The sequence below is a fragment of the Somniosus microcephalus genome, chromosome 8 (assembly GCF_052327205.1).
Source record: "Somniosus microcephalus isolate GS21.2 chromosome 8, FLI_Smic_1.0, whole genome shotgun sequence".
Taxonomy (NCBI): Eukaryota; Metazoa; Chordata; class Chondrichthyes; order Squaliformes; family Somniosidae; genus Somniosus; species Somniosus microcephalus.
This window is the reverse complement of record NC_140994.1, coordinates 211,864,542-211,892,189: the sequence shown is the minus strand read 5'-3', so window position 1 is coordinate 211,892,189 and position 27,648 is coordinate 211,864,542. Positions and strand designations below refer to the sequence as shown.

Below are 27,648 nucleotides of genomic sequence, written 5' to 3'. Positions count from 1 at the left end.
TTAAAACAGAGGCCCCGTCTGCTCTCTCACATGGACGTAAAAGATCCCATGGCACTATTTCAAACAGCAGGGGAGTTATCCCCAGTGTCCTGGCCAATATTTATCCCTTAATCAACATAATAAAAAGATTATCTGGTCATTATCACATTGCTGTTTATGGGAGCTTGCCGAGCGCAAATTAGCTGCCATGTTTCCTACTACAGTGACAACACTTCAAAATTACTTCATTGGCTGTAAGTGCTTTGGGACGTCCAGTGGTTGTGAAAGATGCTATATAAATGCAAATCTTTCTTTCAACTGGTGCATACATATCTGGATGTTATGCAAGCTTAACCTAATTTATGATTTGTATTCAGATTATACTAATGTAGGCTTGACATCATGGATTCAGTTGTAGGATGTTACAAAGGATTTGAAAAGAAGTTTACAATTTCCATCTTCAATGGAACTGTAGACATTCCTGCAATGAAAAGGTTGTTAAGAATGAGAAATCTTTCAAGTAGTTGTCTCATCAAACCATTCTTCCTGCTCAATGAATCTTGGCAAATAAGCTGGATTCAGTCACTCTCCTCCATCCTTCAAGTCACCTGGAATCATATTCATACTAGGGTAGAGCTGCAAGACCACAGAAATTTCCATCATTAATAGTAAAACCAATCTCTCTTGTCTGTTTAGCAGTGCTCACAACAATGTGTGGTATCTAGCCAACCAGATTACAACATGCACACACAAGAACTTTGTCTATTTTTTTTATTTGTTCAACAAATTTCAGTTATATAGTTCCACAAAAATGAAAACTGCAAATTATCACTGATCAGATGCTGTAAAAGGGATGGCCACCATGTTGAAAAGCAACTAACATACACTTGCAATTCTGGTAAAGCTTAGTTATGAAAACTTGCTGTAATGACAATGCACAACTCCTAGTAAGAGGGTAGGTTACGTGAATTGATCTTTATAATAAAAGATTACATGTAGAGGCGTTCATTATCTATTTTTAATACATAACTACAATATAACTGGAATGCATCACTATTGAAGTTGGCTAAGCTTCCAGAACACAAGTTCATAGGCACACCATTCGGTTACAAGAACTGAAGAATGTACGAATCATGCGGCCTGATCAAAGACAAGGTTGGTTTCAGCTTACATTCAACCAGTGACAGTAAAATAGACCAACCAAGTCCAGAGTTGCATAAGACAGTTAGTTAACAAAGGTCATAATTAGAGGATACAATTCACAACACTCTCTGTTGGAACATTGCACCCCTAGTGCACCCTGGGGACACAATGGTTTCTTTTCAGTGTTCACCCTCAAACGATGTTCTGATCTTTGCACATCTCATAACCTATTATAAACCTTCTTGTTCCCAATACGAGTAAATGGAAATTAACTCTCTTCCTCCACCCCTTACAGGCAATATTAAGTTCAAAGCTGGTCTGGGTATGCAATCTTTGTCTTCGCAGAATGCTCAAATACTGTTCCCTCAGCTGGTCTACTTTATTATATCTGCAGTGCCACTATGTAAGACAGTATTTACATGTTTACCCTGGAGAGAATGAGGCTAAAAGTCAACATAGTGGCCTGGTACAATTGTATGCCTCCAGGATCCATCTCAACTTGGGAAATTTCAAAACAAAAGTTCTGTTGCTGTTATATAAAACTATAGATAAGCAGTACAGTAAATAACAAATCAAGGATCTGATCTTTGAAGGACACCAGCACAGGTCAAATACTTCAACCAAGCTTCCCATCTTAATTTACAACTCAATGTATAAGCATTATTACTATTATTCAATCATGCAATAAAGGTTACTTCCCTGCACCCTTTGACTTTTTCTTTCTCCATACTACTCGGAGATTAATTGATGGGGTACAGCGGTCTACCAAAGATTCATTCTTCATGCATTAGTGTGGAAGTGAGCTAGTCCATCAGAGTGGAGCCCAAACATCTGGAACTAAACAAGTACTTCTAGTAGTGCGTGCTGGCCATTTTTGCCCTAACGCACAGATGCGGAGGCCATTTGCAGTGTCCCTACTGCTGTTCCAGTTGAAATCTAACAGCACAAGTATCAATTCTGATCTCGTGACGCCGTAAAACAGACAGGGATTTACACAGAATGTACAGCACAGAAACAGGCAATTTGTCCCAACTGGTCCATGCTCCACACGAGCCTCCACCTGCTACTGTTCATCTAACCTTATCAGCATAACCGTCTATTCCTTTCTCCCTCATGTGTTTATCTAGCTTCCCCTTAGATTTTTATCCAAGATCCTGTGGGAGACGGACACAAAACAGAAGAGCACACGTATACGCAGAGAATGACTGACACACACAAAGAATAAAACCAAATATTGGGCCAGCCACTAATAAAACCTCCAGAAAGGCAGCACTGTACCAATATGGCACCTCAACCAAATTCAATGGTCCCAAGAATGAATGGATTACCTGTCAAAGCAAAAAAACAGCCTTGCTGTGCCTAACTAGTACAATGAATACAGTACACAGCTATGAAGAGGCGCCCAGGAAAGGAAACACCTAGCACAGCTACTAAAACAGGTAGAAGCATTTTAGTTCAGGCTGGATTGTGCACTTTTGTTGAGATTGGATTGTGCTGGTTTTAGCTTAACAATTTAAATAAAAATTTAATATTCTGTCTACTGGAAGTCAGGGCAACAATCCTTTTGCTAAATTACCACCAGGGAAAAATTAAGGATTGCTTTAGAAAATCATGAGGAACTATAATACTGACTGTGGTCTTGGTGCTTCAAAACTAATTACAACACATGCAAGAGCAATTACAGTAGTCAACGTACAGTGAATTTACATAACTTTACACTGGATACTCCTGTGCCATGTTATGCATTTTTCTCAAATTCCAATCACATTCATTGGGAAACTGAAGAGATGCGAATGGGCCTGATCAGTCTGCTCTCAAATGCACAAACATACCCTGTAGGAGTAATTTCAGTCTTTATTATTTTAACCTGGAGCCTTCAATACACATACACTTATATAAACTCAAATGTATTAGTGTAGCCATTTTACATAAAGGCATCATTATGTCTTCCATCCCAAATACAATTAAAATCTGAAATATTCCAATTCTTAGTTCACAAGTTTATTATGAAAAACAGCAAGTGGTAGACCTCTGCCATGATTCTGTAAAGAGGAAAGAATGATTTGTTCCGTACAACGAATCAGGTATGAACATTATGACAAAATAAGTGGAAAAACAGTAGAGACAGAAATTAAATTAAACAGTATTCCCTGAAACAAGATTTCAGTACTCACACAAATAAAGAGGCCTTTGTACTTTCAAATGTTCTTTTAAGCTCCATTGATTGTTTACTGCTATTTTTTTTTATCTACAATTCATGCTTAGTAACGCTATAGCTAAATGAAAAATTATCACGAGGTGCAGGTTTTAATGTTTACATCTTTATCTCTGCATTCTCTGGAAAAAGCAAAAGTAACTACAAACAGGTCTAAGGCTCAAACCATGGTTCTCAACCCATAACTTTCACACATCAGCATGCATTGATGAATTGGTGCTCAAAAAGAACAATGTGATATTTGCAGACTGAGGCTTGTATTTATTATGGCACGTCTTTTGGTCCGTGAAGACAGCAGGTTTCTGAATGTTCGAGACGCTTTCATGTAATTTGAAGTTACTGTTGCTCTTCCAATTTTGTCAGGCCAACTTTTAATTCATGGCAATACTGTACATAAGAAGATTTTACAGAAAGTAGTCTGGGGTGCGACGGGTAACATGTGGTTCACCTCTGCGAGGCGCTGGATCAAACTGCAGGCTATTGAAGTGGGAAAAACAAATATTTTATCATTCAAATATATAGCCTGAAACCACACTTTAAAAACAATTGCTACATAAATTCTACACAAGGACACTGATGCAAATGCCTGTGACTGGCCACAGAACAGGACACAAATCTGGCCACATGGCATTATGACATTTGAGATTAGGTGGGGAAACAAGCAAACATAGAAAACAAAATTGCCTTATCCCTTCCATCCCAAAAGCAAGAGCTAAATAGACGTACTGTTAAAACCAACACAAGCAACTTCTAGTCATGCAGATGATTAAGTTAAAAGCACCACTGGTCTAAGTCCCGAGAAAATATCCCATTTAAGTCGGGAGATTGGGGCTCGGGAAGGAAGGGAAACTAGGGACTGGGCGGTCGTGAAGCTACAGCATCAATATGGCTAGTGGGAGCGGTGTCGAGAGAGGAGCAGCCAGTAAAGGGATGAGTCAAAGCTGAAGTCTTTACTTTTACCGTGGGTAAATAGTAAAAGGCTTTATCAACCGGTGGGCGAATGAGGAACATGGGTATGGAGTCACAACTCACAGGAAAAGATAAACTGAAATATTTCATACTGTAAAAATCACATATCTGCCCACTGCCTACCATTTAAAAAATTGTCTCATAACAAATTTCAAGTTAACCACTGAACCAAAGAGCTAAAATGATTTGGGGAACTCATCGGGAAGGTTATGGGGCTGAATTAACACTGGAAGATCGCTGATGTGCTTTGGGTTAAGCAGGTCAGCAATTTTCTCATTTCAAAATGGTATGTTTGTTCAGCTCTCACCCAGGGCCCATTAATCCTCTTACCCAATGATACCAGAGCTTACTGTTTAATAGAAGTACTTAAAAAACAAAAAAATAATTTTACTGATTACTAGAGTCTATATACAGCATTTAATCTTTTTCCATCAAGTACTTACAAAGAGTATTTTAGAGTGTCGTCAAGTTCCATTATTGCAGCTTGATTGCCACAACGATAGCAGTAGTTTGGAGCACTGAATATGGTTACTACATTGCGATCGTGGCACCAGTTGTAACCCTATTAACAGAAATTCCATTATTAATACAAATATTCTGCAGCAAAACTGATTCGGCAGAGATTCTAGGGGTACTGCCTACTCCAAGCTGCAACCAACGTGGTAAGCCTCAGGTTTTCGCGTGCAGTTTCCAGACCGACGCCTTCCACCTCAATTGGGACAGAAGAATAAAATGCATTTTTGCACAAGGAGAAAAGTTATCCCAGCACAGCATGGATCAATAAACAGTAAATCAGACAATAAGTTAAGGTGTTTAGACATGGAGGAAATGCTACTCCTCGTTCTGGAGAGATTGTCAAGGTTGCCAATTTTTAATCTCAATTCTCATCATTTTTCTTCTGTTCTTCCCCATCTCAATTTAAATTCTTCCCAACCCATTCCATGACCAACAAGCAAGCAACAGACTCCCAAATACCAAGGAGGCATATTAATGCCACCACGTAAGATTTCTCCCTCATTAGTAAGGAAAACGCCCTCGGATCTCCCCTGCCAATGACTTGGGCTGAAGTTGAAAATCCACATTGTGGAAACATCTGCAGACACAAAATCAGTGTGCTACCACTTGGTGTTGCAGTGAATTGCTATCAATGTGCTTTGACAGTAGGCAGCCTGGAATGGACTGTGAGCTGAACATAGCCTTTATAAGGTGAATAACAGAACAGAATTATTTTGAAATTACACAGATCATGAAGATTCACAAACAATGTGGAGAAGCTGTAGCTAAAGTGAACAGGGTAGTGGGTTGTATTAATAGAACCATTCAGTTCAAATCAAAAGGACACCATTCGGTCATTATACAAGTCACTGGTTAGACCGCATCTGGAGTACTACACCCAGTTCTGGTCCACTCACATGGCGGGTGATACAGTGGCCTTGGAAAAGGTTCAGAGGAGAGGTACAAGAATGATTCATAGCTTAAAGAACCTTAGTTACTCGGATAACTTTAAAGAGCAGGTTCTATTTATTCTAGAACAGCGTAGACTTAGAGGCGACCGGCTAGAGATTTGTAAAATAATTAAAGGGCTGGACAGCGTATCTTTTGACAGATTGGGGAGGACTACATAAAAGTAGGAATAGACTGGATGTTAGACGGTTCTTGTTTTCCCAGAGTAGTGAGCCTCTAGAATGCAGTGTCAGCTGGTGCAGTGTATGCTGACTCTCTGCATGCCTTAAAGAGGGAGCTGAATCTGGTGGGGGGTTAGGAAGTGTCCAATCATGATGCTACTATGAGTGGGGCAGGCTTGATGGACCAGCTGGTCTTTTCCTGCCTGTCATTTTCATGTGTTAGTGGTTGTGGGGTCATATTTAACTTTCTTAGGAGCTCTGTAAGGGTCACTGATGCAAAAACACAACCCATTCTCTTCCCCCAACAAGATGGCACAGCATCTTGCAGTTCTGATACTGTAATTTTAAAGGAATTCTAAAAGAAACTTGCAAAGTAACGGTTTTGATAAAATAGATTCAAAAGATAGAAGCCGACAGAGCCAATGATTGCTCATGAGACACGTGGCACTGAACATAGCACTCACTCGCCAGGTTTTATGCGACATGCATTATACATTCCTGGCTTTTTGGAAACTGCTTTATATAGCCAATGGCCATATACATTTGGATTTGCAAATTGTAAGCATACCGCGTAATGTTCTTTGTCTTTCACTAATACAAGAGCTTATGCTAGGTACATGTGTAAAATATTAAAATGTGTCTTTTACCTCCATTACCAGCTGGTGAGCTCGTGAGACCAATGTAAGGCCATTGGCATGATTAAAAGTCTCAGAAATATCCTGACCAAAGGTGTAACCAGCACCCCTAGGAGAAATACCCCAACCACCACGGTCATCCGGATCTGACCACAGCAAGTCACACATTGGACCCTGAAAACACAAGAGGAAAAAGTGAGGACCAAAATTTTCATTAAATATCCAGGCAGTAAATACTGCTGACAATTCTGAAAGCATACCTCATGTGGAACCTCCTGAAGACGATCAAGTGCTCGGATGTGATCCAGTGTATCTATAGAAGGAGAAAGGCCTCCATGGAGACAGAAAATCTAAGGGAAAAAAACAGAAGCAACAATTAAAAAAAAAAAAGGTATGAGCTAGCCTGAAGGTTTACTTTAATTCAGCTTTCAGAAATTAACAGAGATATAATATATATATATAATAAAAATAACTTTGCATACTTTCAAAGTCATGGCAACAGATTTTTACATCCTGTGAACAGGAGAGAAGGGTGGAACCCATGCATTGTTGCAAGCAATCTTTTGGTATACAATACTGTAAATAAACATGCAACGCTGACATTTATGAATCACGGTACAAGCTTATTTGGTAATCTAATTCGATTTTTCAGTCACTTGTGTGGTTATTTAATCACCAATTTTAAGTCACTTACATAGGCCCTATAAAACACCACTATTACACAAATAGACTTTAGTGTCTAGACCTGGGTTATATACACATATTGAAAAGCTATTCACCTGGCCATCGACCAAGGCAGTGAGCGGAAGATAATCAAAGAGATCTGTAAAATATTTCCACACATTGGCATTTCCGTATTTCCTTAAACATTCATCGTAGAAGCCATATACTTGTGTAATTTGTCTACTTTCATGATTCCCTCTAAGTATTGTGATACGTTCACGATAACGTACCTGAAACAAAATCACCGTTACATTAGTGAAGCCACATACATCAATGTCTCATCTTTCACAGTAAAAAGGAGTGCTTTAATTTCTCATGGTTTCATAAAAATAAGTAAATGCTGGGTTCCTAGGCGCAGAGTTCCAAGATTATTTTCATACAGTAAAAATGCAGTTTTTCCCCCAAACCTACACAAATTAAGCAGAGTTAATTCCCCAAGAAACCAATGCTATCAGAATTTAGCCATCCTAAATTGCTAGATCCCACCCAAGACCTGACCTGTACATTAGATTCAGCCCTAGAAAATTACTTTTGATGTAGTTTTAACCATTATCTGCAGAAACACTGCTATATTTAGTGATATTTCTCAAGGTAGCTGAGATTAGAAAGCAGTAGTTTCACTTTGGTGGCAGACAGCATAAGTATCATATACAGCTTTTAAGCTACACAGACATGGGAATCTACCTATCTTGATTTTTTTTAAAAAGCTTTAAAGTTTCCCAACTGGTAGGTTAGGTAGACAATCTGCCCTTAAACAATGTCAAATGAGGCAGCTGCTAAGAGACTAGTTGAATCACTATGTGAAGAATTCCAGATCCCAGAGTTAAACCACTATGGCACAATGCAGTGGAGTGCCAATGTATAGCCACATTAAAACATCTGATATATATTAGGCTAGTGTAGAGCATAAACCCGGCATGGACCTGTTGGATCAAATGGCGTGTTTGTGCTGTAAATACTACGTAATACGCTACTCCTCCCCACCATACTGAAATGAGAACATAGAAGCTTGCCTGCATCACTACATACCCCAGGACTCTACTTCACAATCTCAATGCAAGATAATATTACAGCAGTGTTCTACAAATGCTAAGCTTATGATGTAGCTGTTTAAAAATGGAAATCACAAACCATTATCTAAAATATTGTACATTTCAAGGTCATATTCAGAATTACAAAATTTACAGGACCAAATCTGCTATACCTTACAGAAAAGCAGACTTCATAGAATTTACTAGAAAATATTACAACTTTAATACTACACAGTAAGAAGAATATCGATACCTTAAGAGCTACAAGGAGTGCAACTGTTTCAACTGAATAATAACCTCGGTCAACATAATCTCCCATAAAAAGATAATTTGTGTCTGGTGATTTGCCTCCAATTCTAAAAAGTTCCATGAGGTCATGGAATTGCCCATGGACATCCCCACAGACTGTGACAGGACATCGCACCTCCTGCACGTTTGATTCCTTTGTCAAGATTTCTTTAGCCTAAACAAAAAACAAGATTGAAGAAATTAGCTCGAAAGATATTGGCACAACCAAATAGGGCAATGTAGATGCTGATTTTAACATCAATATTCAGCATTTCCAAGAAGATAAAAAATCAGTTAGACGACTACATGACCAATATTAATTTCAAGGTTAAAAATATTTAACACAGCAATACATTATATTTTGAAGTTCTTATTCTCAACAGTAAGAAAAAAAATCCCAGAATTAAAAAGTCAACATATTTTTTCATCACTAGATGAAATGCACTGAAGCAAACCTAAAAATGTTCATGATCTTCAAATATTTGATAGTTCAATGAGCTTAGTCTAACCCAACATGCATGAATATACCTTAAAACACAATCCACAGAAATAGACATTGTACAATAACCTATTCAGGTGGTAAGAGTATAGATGAAAGAAATGTTTTATGAATGGTCAGTATTAATGTATTTAATAATGTGTCAGCCATGGCTCAGTTGGTAGCACTCTCACCTCTAAGTCAGAAGGTTGTGGGTTCAAGTCCCGCACTAGAGGCTACCTAGACTGACACTCCAGTGCAGTGCCGAGGGAGTGCTGCACTGTCAGAGGTGCCGTCTTTCGGATGAGATGTTAAACCGAGGCCCTGTCTGCTCTCTCAAGTGGATGTAAAAGATCCCATGGCACTATTTCAAAGAAGAGCAGGGGAGTTATCCCCAGTGTCCTGGACAATATTTATCCCTCAAATCAACATCACAAAAAGAGAGATTATCTGGTCATTATCACATTGCTGTTTGCAGGTAATAGTAAATTAGGAGGCATACTAAACAAGTCTGAGGACAAAAGCAAACTACAAGGGGATATCGCTATGATGGTGAAATGGGCAAAAAAGTGGCAGACGGAATACAATGCCAGTTAGCGTGAAGTGCTACATTTGGGTAAGCAAATAAAAGTAGTAATTATACTTTGAATGGGGAATGGCTAGATGATGAGAAATAGTAGAGAGATTTGAGGGGAGATGGGGTCCAGGTGCACAAGAAATTAAAAGCAACACCTCAAGTGGATATGGCCCTAAATAAGCTAATGTAATACTGTTTTATCACAAGGGGTCTAAAATATAAAAGCCGAGATTGTAAGAGAGACTATATAAAACTTTAGTACGACCACAGTTGGGGTATGGAGTGTAGTTTTGGACACCACCTTACAGGAAGGACGGTGAGCTAATAAAAAGGGTACAATGCAGATTCACTAGGATGTTGCCTGGTATGAGGAAATAGAAATACAAAGACTTGGAAAAGAGGAACTGTTTCTGTTACAACAGGAGATTATTGGGGGGGGGGGGGGGATTTGATAGAGTGGCTTAAAATAATAAAAGACTGACGGAATAGATAGCAGTACATGGTTTCCAGTGGTTGATGGGTGTAGAACATGAGGATGTAGACACAAGATTAAATGTGAAAGATTGAAGATAGAAAGCAGGACAGAAAGGGATGCAAGGCTCCCGAATGCACTACCAGAGTTAGTGACCAAGAGACCATGTCACCATTTAAGAATAGGTTAGATAAGTGGCTGAGGAAGATGGAAATAAAGGGAACTGAGCGGGCACATGGGATTAGGACTACTGCTCAGGTTAAGGATAAACACCAAGATAGACTTTGGGACCGAAAAGCCTGTTTTCGTGTTGTGATTTCTATGTAACACACAGGACAAAATGTTAAACAGGATTGCAAGGATCCTCCACCGATAGTATGGTTAAAAATGCAAGCCCATAACCAGTCAATGGGGCTATAAAATCAACTGAAGCACAGCATCCATCTGTAAACAAACAGCAATGCACATTTTCAAGAACACCCAATGACATCTGCAATAGATAGCAGAATCTGTGTGACCAGCTAGCAGTCTGATAGATCCAGAAACACTACACACCCAAACAAAAAGTTGGAAAATGCTATTCAATTACTTTAATTCACCTACACTAGCCAGGCTAGTTTTGCCAGTCTTCAGCGGAGTCACGAAATGAAATGTACTGTAGTACCTTTCTAAATAAAAGGATAAACCAGATTAGTCCCACCGCATTTGGCATAGGTGTCTCAAGAAAAAACTTTAAATGTAAATTGCCCAGAACAAAATGGTCTAATTTGCCAAATTGTTTTTTGGCTAACTTAAAAGTCAAGTGTCATGGTCACATAATTATTCAATATTTTACAATTTCTTTTTAAACATTATGAATTTATAGCATTGGGATAATTAGTTGGTTCAAAATCAAAAAACCCACTACTGTATGTTTATTTAGCATGTAATTTTCAGAGTGATCCTAAACTATCAGGAATTTCTTTACCTCTAAATTTTCAAGAGCCATGTAATGGGACAGAATTTAGCCCCTCAGTCAAAATGTTGAGTGTTCTGGCATGGTTACGACATAGGTGTCCCCACCATAGTCTTTTTATTTCTATTTGTGCTTATACTTATCCTGTTCAAAATTTCACAGGCCCACAGGGTTGGAAAGGGCTGCTCCCTCATCAGTGGGTAAATAAATCCTAAATTAGAAGAACTAAATTTTTATGTTAAGATATATGCAAATTAATCAAAACATGATTTAAAATGTATATATGGCACATGGGCTCCATAGCATGCCAATAAGTGGCCTATTAAGACAAAAACACTTGGACAGTCCTGGGATCATGGCAGTCAGGTTTGAAAAACCCTCATCAATCTTTGAACCCTTTTCAATCATGCCAAGATGGAGCTCTTGGCATTTTTTTTTGAGAACTCAAGTTTTTTTTTTAAAACTCCAATCAGTTACAGCACAAGTGCATTTGTATTCTTAGTTTCAACAAAAGACCAATTATGGCAATGAATTATCTAGCCCCCAAACTTGCCATTTGCTTGTTCTCTCCCGCAGTTGATCAGAATCAGTCATGCCAAGTTAAAATGATTATATAACTGGGAAGCTAAATGGCAAAGCTACAAGAAGTGATTACTGGGAAATGGGTATTTTAGCCAATCATTCAATGCAGCCCAAAGTTCAACCGATTTTTAAAAAACACTCAGAATGTAGGCAACACTGGTAAGTTCATATTTATTGCCAACCTTATACAAGTACCTTGCTATGCCACTATGGAGGGCATTATCACAGAAATCACAGAAACCCCACAATGCAGATAGAGGCCATTTCGGCCCATCGAGCCTGCACTGACACATATCCCACCCGATCCCCGTAACCCCTACACCAACACATATCCCACCCTATCCCCGTAACCCCACGTATTTAATCCCAACACTAAGGGTCAATTTATCATAGCCAATCAACCTAACCTGCACATCTTTGGACTGTGGGAGGAAACCGGAGCACCCGGAGGAAACCCACGCAAACACGGGCATTAGTAGTCAACCACATAGTCTGAACTGAAGTCACATGTAGGTCAGACCAAGTACAGCTGTTGGGTTTTCACTAATCCAGTATCAACCACTACACCTAATCAATGAACAGATTTAGAAAGGCCAGATCAAAATAATCTCAAATTTTGTTTAAAACACATGTGATATGATTTTCCCATACCACTCAAAATCTTAACATTTGCAGCGTTTAACCACTGGTCAAATAATTTCTGTGTACATGTGCAGAAAGTCCTTGTATTTAGTGTCATACTGTTTGCTACTGACTGGATAGCTTGATTGGTCAAGAGGTCTGTTTAAAGAGGAACTGTATTAGGTCAAATCTGTACACAGAACACTGCGCAACTGTGACAATGATACTAACCAGCTGCCACTGTAAATTCAAATTCATAAAAAGCCTAAAGGCTCAGTTTGCAAACCAGTTTTCAGGTTTCCAAATAGGCCTACTGGGTTTCTATATTCCAAAATAAGGGAGCATAATCTCAAAATTAAAGCTAGTACAGTTAGGAGTGAAATCAGGAAACATTTGTCACACAAAAGCTCGCCCCAAAATGCTGTGCATGCGGAATCAATTGAAATGTTAAAGATCGAGACAGATTTTTGTTAGAGAAAGCGATCAAGGGACATGGAGAAAAGCCAAGCCAATAGAATTGAGGTACAGATCAGCCATGATCTAATAGAATAGTGGAACAGGCTCATGGGGCTGAATAGTCTACTCCTTTTCCTATGTTTCTCGTTTTTTTCCCCCTCAGTCAGCAACATTACTAAATCCTGTTTTTCCAAACATGACTGCCATACAAGTAAAGTGCTTAATACAGCAAATCCCAAGAGAAGTGGGAGCATTTAAGGGTTTTCAATTAGTAGATTTGTAAAAATGCAATATCTATTTCCCTTAAAAAAAAAATATTGTGTGAAAATACTACTGCTTAGAAATTAGCACTGACCCAGAGTTTGAACGGGTATCCTATCAAACTGTGGATGACAGCTGTTCCCTAACAAAAAGCGATCCCTTACACCAGCCAAGCCACATTCAATGCCACCCTTCTTCTTTTCCTCCAATCAAAACAAAGGCAACATTGTGACTCCTGCTTCCGAAGTAAACATCTACTAGTGGATAGAAAGATGACAAGCAAGAGAAAATCTAGCAATTCAGTTCATTTATGCTTAATATATAGCCATGAATATGGCTTTTTGTTTCAGTTTAAATATTAATCTTATGGTTAGATTTTAAAATGACATTAAAACCCTAAAATTAACTCGTGATTCAAAGATATGCCTTTGAAGTTGATGAAATAGTCAATGTCTCAACAGATTAAATAGGAAAAGAAAATCCACTTTAATCAGATCATTTCTTTAGAAAACTTCAAATATATGTGGTCTTCAAACAGAAACCAGCAAATAACAAAAATAAGTGGTAGCATAGTGCACTGATAAATGTGTCTATGATACAAGCTCCTGATTTTAGGAAGACTTCTTGGATCATACATGACATCAGCACGAACCTGTCCCAGCAAAGGTAGAAGCATAGACCCATCAAACATTTTATCAGCCACTCATCTTGTTTAATCCCCATCAATCACACTCGCATCCAACCAAAGCAGTTAACCACTGCAGCCCTGATGTCATGCATATATAGCTAGCTAAAGGTTTGCTCTGACCCCACAGCACTTAATTTGGAGTTGAGGTAACTTGATATTGATGCATTCAAATATTTAACCATTTATTCCTTCATTAGCAGTGGATGATAGAGAATATATGAATAGCACCTCATCAAGCCTCGCAGGACACCCCAAAGCCATTTGCATCTGATGAATGACCTATTGAAGTTCAGTTTAATGTAGATGAAAATACAATGGACAATTTGCACACTTCACAGTCCCACAGACAAGACATCGGCTTAATGTCTCATCCAAAAGGTGGTACCTCTGACACTGCAGCAATCACTTACTGAGGCATCAAGCCTTGATTATGTATGCAAGTCAGAGTGGGGCTTGAACCCATAACACTGTCCGTCAAGTGAGCCAAGCCAACACTTAAAAGGCTTAAACTGTACAGAAATATATTATTTCTCCCCATAGAGGTGATTTGGGGGGGGGGGGGGGGGGCGGGAAAGGGGAAAGCAGGAAAAAAATTAAGCCCATCAGGCCAAAACTCCTTTAATTTGCATTTGTGGAAATAATAACAATGAATTCATTGAAAGCACGCTAAAACTAAAATTATCTTTTTAAAAAAAAAAGTCCATTCTCAGGATGTGGGCATTGTTGGCATTTATTGTCCGTCTTTAGTTGCCCTGAGGTGGTGTTGGAGGACTGTCTTCTTTGAACCGTTTCAATGATTTGATACAATTGAGTGGCTTGCTAAGCCACTTCAGAGGAAAGTTAGGAGTCAACCACGTTGGTGTGGGAATGAAGTCAAATATAGGCTAGACCATGCAAGCACAGCAGATTTCCTTCCCTAAAGAACATTAGTGAACAAGCTGGGTTTTTAAGACAATCTGATGGCTTTTTATAAATTGATACCAGCTTTTAAAAAACTTAAATTCAGATTCTCAAATTTCCAGGATGGTATTTGAACTTGCGTTCTTTGGATTACTCCAGGCCTCGATTACTAGCTCAGTAACACAACCATGACACTACCATTTAGAGTCTGAGTCATAACGGCAGAGAAGGAGGCCATTCGGCCCATCGATAAGTGCTGGCTCTCTGTAGAGCAATCCAGTCAGTCCCATTCCCCCGCTCTATCCCCGTAGCCCTGCAAGTTCATTTCCCTCACGTGCCTATCCAGTCTCTCCTTGAAAACATTGAATGTCTCCACTTCCACCGGCAGCGAATTCCAGGTCATCACCACTCGCTGCGTAAAAAAGTTTTTCCTCACGTCCCCCCTGTATTTCTTGCCCAAAACCTTAAATCTGTGTCCCCTAGTCCTTGTACCATCAACTAGTGGGAACAGCCTTTCCCCATCTAGCCTATCCAAACCCGTCATAATCTTGTACACTTCTATCAAATCATCCCTCAACCGCCTTGGCTCTAATGAAAACAAATCCAGCTTCTCCAACCTGTCCTTGTAGTAAGATCCCCCATCCCCGGAACCATTCTGGTAAATCTCCTCTACACCCTCTCAAGGGCCTTCACATCCTTCCTAAAGTGTGGTGACCAGAACAGGACGCAATACTCCAGCTGTGGTCTAACCAGCGCTTTATAATTGTTCAGCATAACTTCTTTACTTTTGTACTCAATACCTCTATTTATGAAGCCCAAGGTCCCATATGCTTTGCTAACCACTCTCAATATGTCCTGCCACCTTCAGGGACCTATGTACATTAACTCCCAGGTCCCTCTGTCCCTGCACGCTCTTTAAAACTGTGCCATTAAGTGTATATTGTCTCTCCCTGTTCCTTCTGCCAAAATGCATCACTTCACACTTCTCTGTATTAAATTCCATCTGCCACTTGTCTGCCCATTATGTCCTGTTGCAGTCGATTTGTATCATCCTTCATGTTTGCCACACCCCCAAGTTTGGTGACATCGGCAAATTTAGAAATTCTACTTTGTATTCCAATATCCAGGTCATTTATATACATCAAAAAAAGCAGTGGCCCCAGCACTGACCCTTGGGGAACACCACTGTCTACCATCCTCCAGCCTGAAAGACAGCCATTTACCACAACTCGCTCTTTTGTCCTTAAGCCAATTCCTTATCCAAGCTGCCACTGGCCCACCTATTCCATGAGCCTCAATTTTGTTAACCAGCCTTCTATGTGGTACTTTGTCAAACACCTTCTGAATATCCATGTAGACAACATCCATGGCATTTCCCTTCATCAATCCTCCCTGTTGCTTCATCAAAAAATTCAATTAGGTTAGTCAAACACGATTTGCCTTTTACAAATCCATGTTGGCTCTCCTTAATTAGCTTAAACCTCTCCAAGTGTCCATTAATTTTTTCCTTAATTATTGTTTCTAAAACTTTACCCACCACTGATGTTAAACTGACCGGCCTGTAGTTACTAGGATTGTCCTTACAACCTTTCTTGAACAATTTCCCCAATGTCAAATAATCTAGCACTAAAACAATCTGAGTTTGGCCATTTGTCCAAGAATTTTAGGCTCTGTATTTCTAGCTTTAAAGTTTGGAGGGTGAGAAATATGGTGGAAACCGCTTGACCTCTGCTCAGCATCATCCTCAGAAATTTTATATAAGGGACAAACATTATGCACTTCCTGGCTCTTCCTCCTCACTCCCCTCTCCATTCACCAGACATGCCGCTTAATGCTCCACAGTTTAATGCCTTCTATCAAAAAGTAAACATTTACTTTAATCTCTGTTTCTATTGTGTACCAATACTGCTAGTGACAAATAATGAAGGAACACACCACATCATATTTACAACACAATTCCTTTCAACATTGGTCCTAAACCACAGATGTGATGCATCACACTATTACACTAACAAAAGCCCCAGCTCCAACAATTATCACATCCTCACAGATCAAAATCATCTAAAGGCAAATGTGAACTCGCCAGGTTCTCACATTCAGTTCTCATCAGTAAAAGCACTACTAGCCAAATGGAAGCTCACACATTTCCGCTCCTACAGGAAGGATAACACCAGCTCAATTCAAATCTTAAGCCAATGTAGAAGGCAGGAGGTTTCACTATATTAATAGAATCTGTGTTTGAATATAATTTGACCAACAAAAACTATACACAACTTGTATTTATAAAGTGCCTTTAACGAAGTAAGACGTCCCAAGGGGTATTTTAAGACAAAAAATCTGACACCGATTCAGAAGGATAAATTAGGGCAGGCGATCAAAAGCTTGGTCAAAGAGGTAGGTTTTAAGGAGGAGAGAGGTAACGAGGCGGAGAGGTTTAGGCAGGGAATTCCAGAGCTTAGGGATTAGGTAACAGAAGGCATGGCCACCAAAGGTTGAGCGATTATAATCAGGGATCCTCAATCACAGCCAATCGTCAAATATCAAGTTTGAGTGACAGCATCATTTATAGTGTTTTAATTTTAAAAATACAACCCAGTTTGTATGGCAAGCTAATAGTGTTTGACGGTCTGCTGTTGGGCACTACCGAGATTTATATCCATTACTTTCAGATTTCTGGAGGTTTTCCCCACTTTTAAATCTCCAAATTAATGTTTGATGACTTAATCCAACTATCAAAACTCATCCATCTAATATCCCAATTCTCCCATGATATTTTAAACACCCACAATGTTTCCGCTTTTCTACCTTAACCAGCAGATTTGTCTAAACATTTAGCACTCTTGGAATAACATTCTTCCCTAAACAGTATCAATATTAACTGCACTCTTCACTTAATGATCATTTATGGCACTAAATTCTACTCCTCTAGATTATTTTGAAGCGATAATCTGCATTTACCTTACTTATACCATGCAATACATTTTGATACGGTCTTCCTTAATTAGGGTCTTGTTTATAAAGCCGTTGGTTTCTTCACACTGCATTATAAAAACACAAGCTTCTATAGACTCAATATTCTACTGTTTTGCCAAACATCCAAGCATTGTATTTGCTTTTTAAAAAAAAAGTACACTTAAACTGGAGTGCCTTTTACTCCAAGTCCCTTTCAAAGTTTCCCCATGCGAAATCATCACATTACTAATCTCCTCTAATCCATCCAACCTATACACTCTTTTGCTAATGATTCCACTCTATATTCATCAACTTGCTTCAGATTGAATGCTCAGTGCACACATATATATAAGTATATATGACAACACATATTAAGCTTCCTGAGCATAAGGATGTCTGAATGTACTATTTCCAGTCCATTGCTAACTAAATGTGCTGCCTTCCTCAGCAAACTAGCATTTAGTTAGCCCTGGGATAGTCTTGGCCGAACAGCAGTAACATGAAGAAATGTCACCATTGTAATCACTGAGGAAATTCACAGTCGGCATAATTGGCAACAAAATGTTCTACCAGTTCATCTACTCACTGATACATTTTGCCACAATATTAATTGCACCCCAACCAAAAAAAGCTACAAAAAATACTTCCAGGTTAAATACTGTAACTGACACTAAATGGTCAAACCACTCAGATTGTCAAAAACACTAAATAGGCCATAATTCTGTCACATCTTTTGATAACAATGCCAGTTACATGTGCACATAGAAAAATCGTACTTCAAAAGGCATCAAAATGATAAAACCACATCACAAGGAATAATCAACCAATTTAAGTTACACAAAAAGCTGCAATATTTTTAACTGTTTGAACAAAAACTTGAGAATACACAATGACCAGTTACATGTGTACAATATCTGCATTCTTGAGGCTGCCTATAACATTCTGAATTTAGAATCCAATAGAAATGGGGGTTAGTGCCAAAAAATGTATTTGGTATTATTTTCAGGTCAAATGTTAGGAAATACCTGCCATCTTATTTATAAAAGAACTATTAAAAAAAACCACAGTATGATGCATATTGCTAAAATGTGGCAAGTCAAAAAAGCTGGCCTTAATGGTAAAGTTTTCAATTACTGTACTCAGGAAACAGGACAATGCACCGAAAATGCAAGCATGTGCATTCCATTCTTCAATGACGTCAACTTGTTTTTAAAACACACCCTCCTGTAAACTAAGCACTGTTTAATTACGTAATTTCAAAAGGTTATGATGCACCCTTTGCTAAGTTAATGGACAGCATTCAGTGCCAAATATATTATCTACACACAAGTTATGAATTTGCATACATAAAATTTTAGTGAAGAACCAAAAGTGTGGTATGAGAACAGTTAACAAAAAAAACGTTAAGTCAGAACAAAATAACCTAAATATTTCAGGACAAACATACTACATCTGCTGTATTTTCTTTTTATACTACATCTGGTATTAACATATCGACATTAATATTTTTAAAAGGGGACACCCTACAAGTAATTTATAAGACAAAAGGCCCATTTCTCCTTTCAGCAATGTAACCTATTTAAGATGCTCTCTGCAATATCTGATCATGTTGGGTTAGACAATATGATTTATTCAGCACCCCTTCGCTTCTTCCTCCTCCCTCCCCTTACGTATTCAAGTAATCATACACTTTTCATATCAGACATATACAAAAAAAGCATCAAGATTAACTAGCGAGTGAGCAACAGACATTGATGTCCAATTTACAAGCAGTCCCTAGAATACAATTTTCAGGATCACACAGAACAAAGTTAAAATCAAGAATATTAAACATCCATCCCAAAATGTCATGATGTATTATGTACAAAATGCAAATATATATAGTGGGATATTAAATGCGGTGAATGGTTATTATTTTTTGGGTGGGGTGGTGAGAAAGAATGAGATCTATCTGAAGCTTTTATTTCAGACACCAATGTATTTGCTCAGTGCGGTCGCTTCCAGCCACTACAAGCGCAGCCCCGGAAGGCGCCATTTTAGGTGCGCTCCTGAAAGGTTTAATTTATGCAATCAAACAAATGCCGGCTCCCGATCTGGAAGCCGCGGAAAATAGAAAATCTCTCAATCTTTCGGTGGATCGATGGCAGCGTTTACAACCCTCGTTTAGGAGGGGTTGGGAAGGAGGGGGAGGAGGAATCCACCAGAAAGCCGCTTTAGCTTCAATCAGACTCGGCCGACATTTCCGAGCGAGGCCCGGGCTCTGGTACTAGGCCGCCCGGCGGCCGGGGGGGGCGGTCATCGAGCCACCGTCAGAAGGTCCGTGCTGAGATAGAAAGTAAATCTCCGCTGCGGGCCGCTGCCTCACCTTCTCGCATAGCGTCTTCACTTGGCTCTCCGTCAGCTGCTTGCAGTCGTTTAGCTGCTCGATCCACTGGTCCAGCTCCTTGGTGAACGCCTTCTCATCCATCGCTCTGCTGCCGGCTCGCTTTCCCCTATCGCTGCTGGAGGACCGAGACCGGGTCGCGCAAACTTAGAAAGGAACAAGTTCCCCTCCCCCCCTCCTCCTTTTTAAATATATCGATTTTTTTTTCAACCGGCGGCGGAGAGGCTAAGTGAAAGCGTCAATGTTCACCCGGAGCGGCGAGCTGCCGTTGGGAGCCCGATCCCGATCCTCCCTCCGGCTTCGGCTCTCTGTCCAAGAAAATGGCCGCCAGCTTGCAGTGACGCCAGCCCAACACAGCCCGCCTCCCCTCTGCTGCTGGTTTCCGGATTGACAACGAAACGCAAGTCATAGGGCGGCAACAGTCGATGCACCGCCACTGGCTCTCACATTCCAGCATCATTGCCTGCGCTCACTGAACCTTTCCACTTCCACCTGATAGCACAACCTGACCCACCAGGTGTGGCAGCACAGTGGTATACAGTCGGGAAGGAGTGGCCCTGGGAGTCCTCAAAGTTGACTCCGGACCCCATGAAGTCTCATGGCTTCAGGTCAAGCATGGGCAAGGAAACCTCCTGCTGATTACCACCTACTGCCCTCTCTCAGCTGATGAATCAGTACTTCTCCATGTTGAACACCACTTGGAAGAGGCACTGAGAGTAGCAAGGGCACAGAGTGTACTCTGGGTGGGGGACTTCAATGTCCATCACCAAGAGTGGCTCGGTAGCAACACTACTGACCGAGCCCTGAAGGACATAGCTGCCAGTCTGGGCCTGCAATAGGTGGTGAGAGAACCAACACGAGGGGAAAAACCTACTTGACCTCGTCCTCACCAATCTACCTGTCGCAGATGCATTTGTCCATGACAGTATTGGTAGCAGTGACCACCGCACAGTCATTGTGGAGACAAAGTCCCGTCTTCACACTGAGGACACCCTCCATCGTGTTGTGTGGCACTACCACCGTGCTAAATGGGATAGATTCAGATCAGATCTAGCAGCTCAAAACTGGGCATGCATGAGGCGCTGTGGGCCATGAGCAGTAGCAGAATTGTATTCCACCGCAATCTGGAACCTCATGGCCCGGCATAACCCTCACTCTACCATTACCATCAAGCCAGGGGACCAACCCTGGTTAAATAAGGAGTGTAGAAGAGCATGCCGGGAGCAGCACCAGGTGTACCTAAAAATGAGGTGCCAACCTGGGGAAGCGGCAACACAGGACTACATGCATGCTAAAAAGCAGAAGCAGCATGCTATAGACAGGGCGGGCTCCTGCCTCTCTTCCACGGCCATGTTCGCACCCGGGCGGCCCTGGAGATGGAGCACGCGGTGTCCGCCGGCACGCTTGAGTACTTCCACGACCGGTGGGCACCGGGGGGGCTGGAGTGCATCATCAACCCGGACAACCAAATTCTAATTTAATTTGTTATGGTTTATTTAAAGTTTTATTAATTTACAGACAATTTGTTTAAGCACCCAATAAAAAGAGTAGACAGGGCTGAGCGATCCCACAATCAATGCATCAGATCAAAGCTCTGCAGTCCTGCCACATCCAGTCGTGAATGGTGGTGGACCCTTAAACAACTAACGGGAGGAGGAGGCTCCATGAATATCCCCATCCTCAATGATGGTGGAGCCCAGCACGTGAGTGCAAAAGACATACGAACATACGAATTAGGAGCAGGAGTAGGCCACTCGGCCCTTCGAGCCTGCTCCACCATTCAGTAAGATCATGGCTGATCTGATTACTCCACGTTCCCGCCTACACCCGATAACCTTTCACCCCCTTGCTTATCAAGAATCTATCTACCTCTGACTTAAAAATATTCAAAGACTATTTCCACCACCCTCTGAGGAAGAGAGTGCCAAAGACTCACGACCCTCTGAGAAAAAAATTCTCATCTCTGTGATCCCTTGTTTTTAAACAGTGACCTCTAGTTCTAGATTCTCCCACAAGAGGAAACATCCTCTCCACATCCACCCTGTCAAGACCCCTCAGGATCTTATATGTTTCAATCTTCTAAACTCCAGTGAATACAAGCCTAGCCTGTCCAACCTTTCCTTATAAGACAACCCGCCCATTCCAGGTATTAGTCTAGTAAACCTTCTTTGAACTGCTTCCAATGCATTTACATCCTTCCTTAAATAAGGAGACCAATACTGTACACAGTACTCCAGATGTGGTCTCACCAATGTCCTGTAAAACTGAAGCATAACCTCCCTACTTTTGTATTCAATTCCCCTCGCAATAAACAATAACATTCTATTAGCTTTCCTAATTACTTGCTGTACCTGCATAGTAACCTTTTGCGATTCATGTACTAGGGCACTGCATCTCAGAGCTCTGCAATCTCTCACCATTTAGATAATATGCTTTTTTTCTGCCAAAATGGACAATTTCACATTTTCCCACATTATACTCCTTTTGCCAGATCGTTGCCCACTCACTTAACCTATCTATATCCCTTTGTAGCCTCCTTATGTCCTCTTCACAATTTACTTTGCTACCTCTCTTTGTGTCATCAGCAAATTTAGTAACCATCCAAGTCATTTATATAAATTGTAAAAAGTTGAGGCCCCAGCATTGATCCCTGTGGCACACCACTCATTACACCTTGCCAACCAGAAAATGACCCATTTATGCCTACTCTCTGTTTCCTGTTAGCTAGCCAATCTTCTATCCATGCCAATATGTTACCCCCTACACCATGAGCTTTTATTTTCTGCAATAACCTTTGATGTGGCACCTTATCAAATGGCTTCTGGAAATCTAAGTACAGTACATCCACCGGTTCCCCTTTATCCACAACACATGTTACTTCCTCAAAGAACTCCAATAAATTGGTTAAACATGATTTCCCTTGCACAAAACCATGTTGACTCTGCCTGATTACCTTGAACTTTTCTAAGTGCCCTGCTATAACGTCTTTAATAATAGCTTCTTCCCTATGACAGATGTTACGCTAACTGGCCTGAAGTTTCCTGCTTTCTGTCTCCCTCCCTTTTTGAATAAAGGAGTTGCATTCGCTATTTTCTAATCTAATAGAACCTTCCCTGAATCTAGGGAATTTTGGAAAATTAAAACCAACGCATCAACTATCTCACTAGCCACTTCTTTTAAGACCCTAAGATGAAGTCCATCAGGACCCGGTGACTTGTCAGCCCACAGCTCCAACAATTTGCTCAGTACCACTTCCCTGGTGATTGTAATTTTCTTGAGTTCCTCCCTCCCTTCCACTTCCTGATTTACAGCTATTTCTGGGATGTTACTTGCATCCTCTATAGTGAAGACCGATACAAAATACCGGTTTAATTCAACTGCCATCTCCTTATTTTCCATTATTAATTCCCCAGACTCACTTTCTATAGGACCAACGCTCACTTTGATAACACTTTTCTTTTTAAAATATCTATAGAAACTCTTACTATCTGTTTTTATATTTCTAGCTAGCTTTCTCTTGTACTCTAATTTTTCTCTCCTTATTAATCTTTTAGTCATTCTTTGCTGTTTTTTATATTCTGTCCAGTCTTCTGACCTGCCACCCATCTTTGCACAATTATATGGTTTTTCTTTAAGTTTGATACTATCTTTAACTTTTTTAGTTAAACACGGATGGTGGGTCCTCCCCTTGAAATTTTTCTTTCTCGTTGGAATGTATATATTCTGTGTATTCTGAAATATCCCCTTAAATGTCTGCCACTGCAATTATATTGACCAAAATTCTGTAGATTATGGAACAGTTCCTGCAGATTGGAGGGTGGAAAATGTAACCCCATTATTTAAAAAAGGAGAGAGAAAACAGGGAACTACAGACCGGTTAGCCTAACATCAGTAGTAGGGAAAATGCTAGAGTCTATTACAGTATAAAGGATACGATGACAGGATACTTAGAAAATATCAATGGGATTAGACAAAGTCAACATGGATTCATGAAAGGGAAATCGTGTTTGACAAATCTACTGGAGTTTTTTGAGGATGTAAATGGTAGATTAGATAAGGGAGAACTAGTGGATGTGGTGTATTTGAATTTTCAGAATGCCTTTGATAAAGTCCCACTTAAGAGGTTAGTGTGCAAAATTAAAGCACATGGGATTGGGGGTAATATACTGGCATGGATTGAAAATTGGATAACAGACAGGAAACAGAGAGTAGGAATAAATGGGTCTTTTTCGGGGTGGCTGGCGGTGACTAATGGGGTACCGCAGGGATCAGTGCTTGGGCCCCAGCTATTCACAATATATATCAATGATTTGGATGAGGGAACCAAATGTAATATTTCCAAGTTTGCTGACAACACGAAACTAGGTGGGATTGTGAGTTGTGAGGAGGATGCAACGAGGTTTCAAGGTGATTTAGACACATTGGGCTCGATTTTGCCAAGCACGAGGAGGCGGGATTGGAGGCATGTGAGGTGTTAAAATCGCAAAAAACGGCAGGTGGCTCCGATCCCACCTCCGAGCAATTTTCCCAGAATCAGGGTTTCAGACCCCGTTTCCATCCCGCCTCCAAGAGGCGGGATAGGCCCTTAAGGCCCTAAACAACCAGTTAATTGCCTCTATAATCCCATTTTGAGAGGCCTTTCTGATTTTAACACTTTTCCCCCATCCTGCAAGTCTCCCCTGGAACACGCCAGTTAATCCTGGCAGCTTCACAAGTGGATTGCTTACTAACAGCTACAGCTCCACCATTAAAAAGGAGTGTTCAGCAATCATCATTTGCAGATGGAAGAACTTTATTGTCTGAGGGAACTTTTAGCAGGCCTACTCATTGTTGTGGAAGTTTGGAGCCTGACATCCATCTCCAGTGTGACCTCCTGGGAAACCCCTCTCCCGACCTTGACTGAGCGCTTCCTCAACTGAGGTATATACCAGAAGCATGGGAACCATTTATTTCCTTTCCTCCTGGACATCAGATTCGGACGAAGACCAGCCGTGGCAGCAGCAGAACCATGAACAACAGCAGCAGCAACAACAGGAGTGCCAAGCTGCTGCTCACCCACCTGAAGCTGCACAGGCCAGAAGACACCAGTGCGCGACCACATTGCTGCCCGGGATGCAAGGGACGCACTCATGTTGGCCAGATTTGCTTAGCCTGCACAAACACTTTTGCCTTGCACCTTCTTATCAGAGCATCGACAATGGATAAGAAGCTGCAGATTCCTATCACTGACCACCATACTGACAATTGCAAGTCGCCCTAAGCCATCAATGTGGACGTCCCATTTGCGAGATGACACAGGCCACAACTTCAACAGTTTGCCATCAAATCTGTTTAGCATAACATGTATGGCTTGTCAAAAAACTATACAACAGAACACCCAAGTGACTAACCTTGTGACTACTTGTGCTTTATCTTCCTCTTACGCGTGCTCTTGCGTGGTGCTTCCCCTGTGGCTTCAACAGATGTGGAGGCCCCTTACTCACTTTCTTGCTGCTTCTGTCACGACACCTTTGACGGGCGTCCTCTGGGGTTGCGAGCCTATGAGGGCTCGGCAACAGTCTGCTGCTCCTGCAGCTGTGCAGGGGCTGAGACGCCCATCTCAATTGGGTGAGGACTCTGGTGGGGCTCTGACCGAGGGCTTTGCAGTGGCATTGAGTGCTTGGAGAGGAGCTCCCACTTCCTTGTTGTCTGCCACCAACATCCCTCTCATGTGTCAGCCCCACTTCAGAGCTAGCAAGTGGCTTGATCGCACCTTGCTGCACTTCAGGGGGGCCTTGAGGACCCGTTTCTGCACTGGAAGTCCTACTCCAGAGGACTTCCATGAAGGTCTTGTTTCTATGCTCAATAGCTGTCCATCGCTCCTCAAGAGATGCCAGTCTATTCTGAACAATGACCATGTTTTTAACACTCTGGTGACTTATATCCTCCATGGCCGTAGCCATCTGCTCCTCTACAGTAGCCATCCTTTCCACGGAGGTTGCCATCCTTTCCGTGGTGATGTGTTCATGCACCAGTGCCTCCACAAAGGCTCTGCTCATGTTCGCGATGGACTCCTCCATTCGCTCCACAGTCACAGCGACCCTGGAGACAAAACCTGCCAGAGACTCCTGCACCTGTTCCTGGAGTTCCAGCACCGCTCTCCTTCTGGATGGACCGGGAGGCAAAGGGTCGACATGCAGCTGAGCCGAGCTGGTAGAGTCCTGCGCCCTCCGATGAGGATTCTCCACTGCTGTCCCTGTCTCCACCATCTGCTGATGTTCACTTGTGAGCTGTGATACACCAGGTAACAACACTACTCTATCTCGCGAAGGTCCTGCAGTGTATGTAACTGTTCTACCTTTAAGAGAACTATTGTATGTAACCGTTCACCTTTAAGAGAACTATTTTAGGTGTGGCACTACTTTATCTTGGCTGCTGTATACTGTAATACCGACGGTGACCACACCGGTATATAAGTGCTGTGTCAGGATTTATTGGGCAGATTCGCCCTGACCTTCGAATAGTAAAGTCCTGTTAAAGTTACTCTTGTAGTCTGTGTATTAATTCGCCATAATACCTACAGACTTTACAGTGGCAACAAGTTCGATCTTACCCTGCGGCAACAATACTTCCGAAGCAGTTAACGAGCGTCGAGAAGAGGCACCCGCCCTCGTCGTTCTGCTGAGAGAAAACTCGAGTCTGCAGAGCAAGGAAGAAGGAAGAATTCAGACACGAAGCCTTCCATCAGCAACAGGCACTGATTGTCCCTTCTGCCACGGTGGTGAGTGAGCCGATCAGCACGAGAAGCAAGTCGGCCACGGTGACTGTGAGTAAAGGGAAAATAAAAAAATAAACGGAGGATAAGGGCGGTGAACTCGACCACGGTCGGGGGAAAGGAGCCGGACAGAAGTCGGGCCCAGAGGCGCTGAGACTGGGGCAGCGTGGAGCACGGAAGCCGTGGTACAAGCGGGCTGGGAGACGCAACGGCGTCGTGAGACAGCTAGACTGCGACTGGCGAAAAAGGCCGGGCAGCTACCGAGGCCATGAGGCGCTGCGACCGGGATCGTAAGGCGCGGGAAGATATAAAAATAAATAAACCGCGGTGAACTCAGCCGCAGCCAGGGAGGAAAGCACCGGACTGCGAGAGGGCTGGGAGGCGCGATTGGAGTGACAAAGGCCGGGCAGCGACCGAGGCCACGAAGCGCTGCGACCGGGATCGTAAGGCGCGGGAAGATATAAAAATAAATAAATCACGGAGAACTCAGCCGCAGCCGGGGAGGAAAGCACCGGACTGCGAGAGGGCTGGGAGGCGCGATTGGAAGCCGCTGAGGGAGAGACAGAGCCCGAGCGAGCGGGAGAGACAGAGCCCGAGCGAGGGAGACTGAGCGAGATCCAGCCAGCGGCTGAAACTGTTCGCCGTCAACGGGTTGTACCCAGCGCCGGTTGCCCTGCCGAGAAAAGGGAACAACAGAGCCCGAGCGAGGGAGACTGAGCGAGATCCAGCCCAGCGGCTGAAACTGTTCGCCGTCAATGGGTTGTACCCAGCGCCGGTTGCCCTGCCGAGAAAAGGGAACAAGGAATGCACTGAAGCTGACGCGCAGGCTGCGAACCCCGAAAGCCAGCGGTCGTCGCCCGAGGGAAAAGCTTACCCCTTCCGCCAGGGGAAGAAACACGGGAAGCCGCCAGTAGGCGGGGAAGACGACAGAAGCGGGAAACTGCCATTTTGAAAGTGGGCG

At 41.8% G+C, this 27,648-nt stretch overlaps 1 protein-coding gene across 1 annotated transcript; it reads right to left on the bottom strand.

Annotated features, from left to right (window-relative positions):
* Positions 1 to 733: 733 nt before the first annotated feature.
* ppp2cab (protein phosphatase 2 catalytic subunit alpha b) lies at positions 734 to 20,303 on the bottom strand. Its single transcript, XM_085995683.1, has 7 exons — positions 19,916 to 20,303; positions 8,574 to 8,783; positions 7,346 to 7,519; positions 6,827 to 6,916; positions 6,579 to 6,740; positions 4,750 to 4,868; positions 734 to 3,814 (listed from the first exon to the last, which is right to left on the bottom strand). Exons 1-7 carry the CDS (start codon positions 20,015 to 20,017, stop codon positions 3,742 to 3,744), a joined length of 930 nt encoding a protein of 309 aa, XP_085851809.1. The 5' UTR covers positions 20,018 to 20,303; the 3' UTR covers positions 734 to 3,741.
* Positions 20,304 to 27,648: the final 7,345 nt, after the last annotated feature.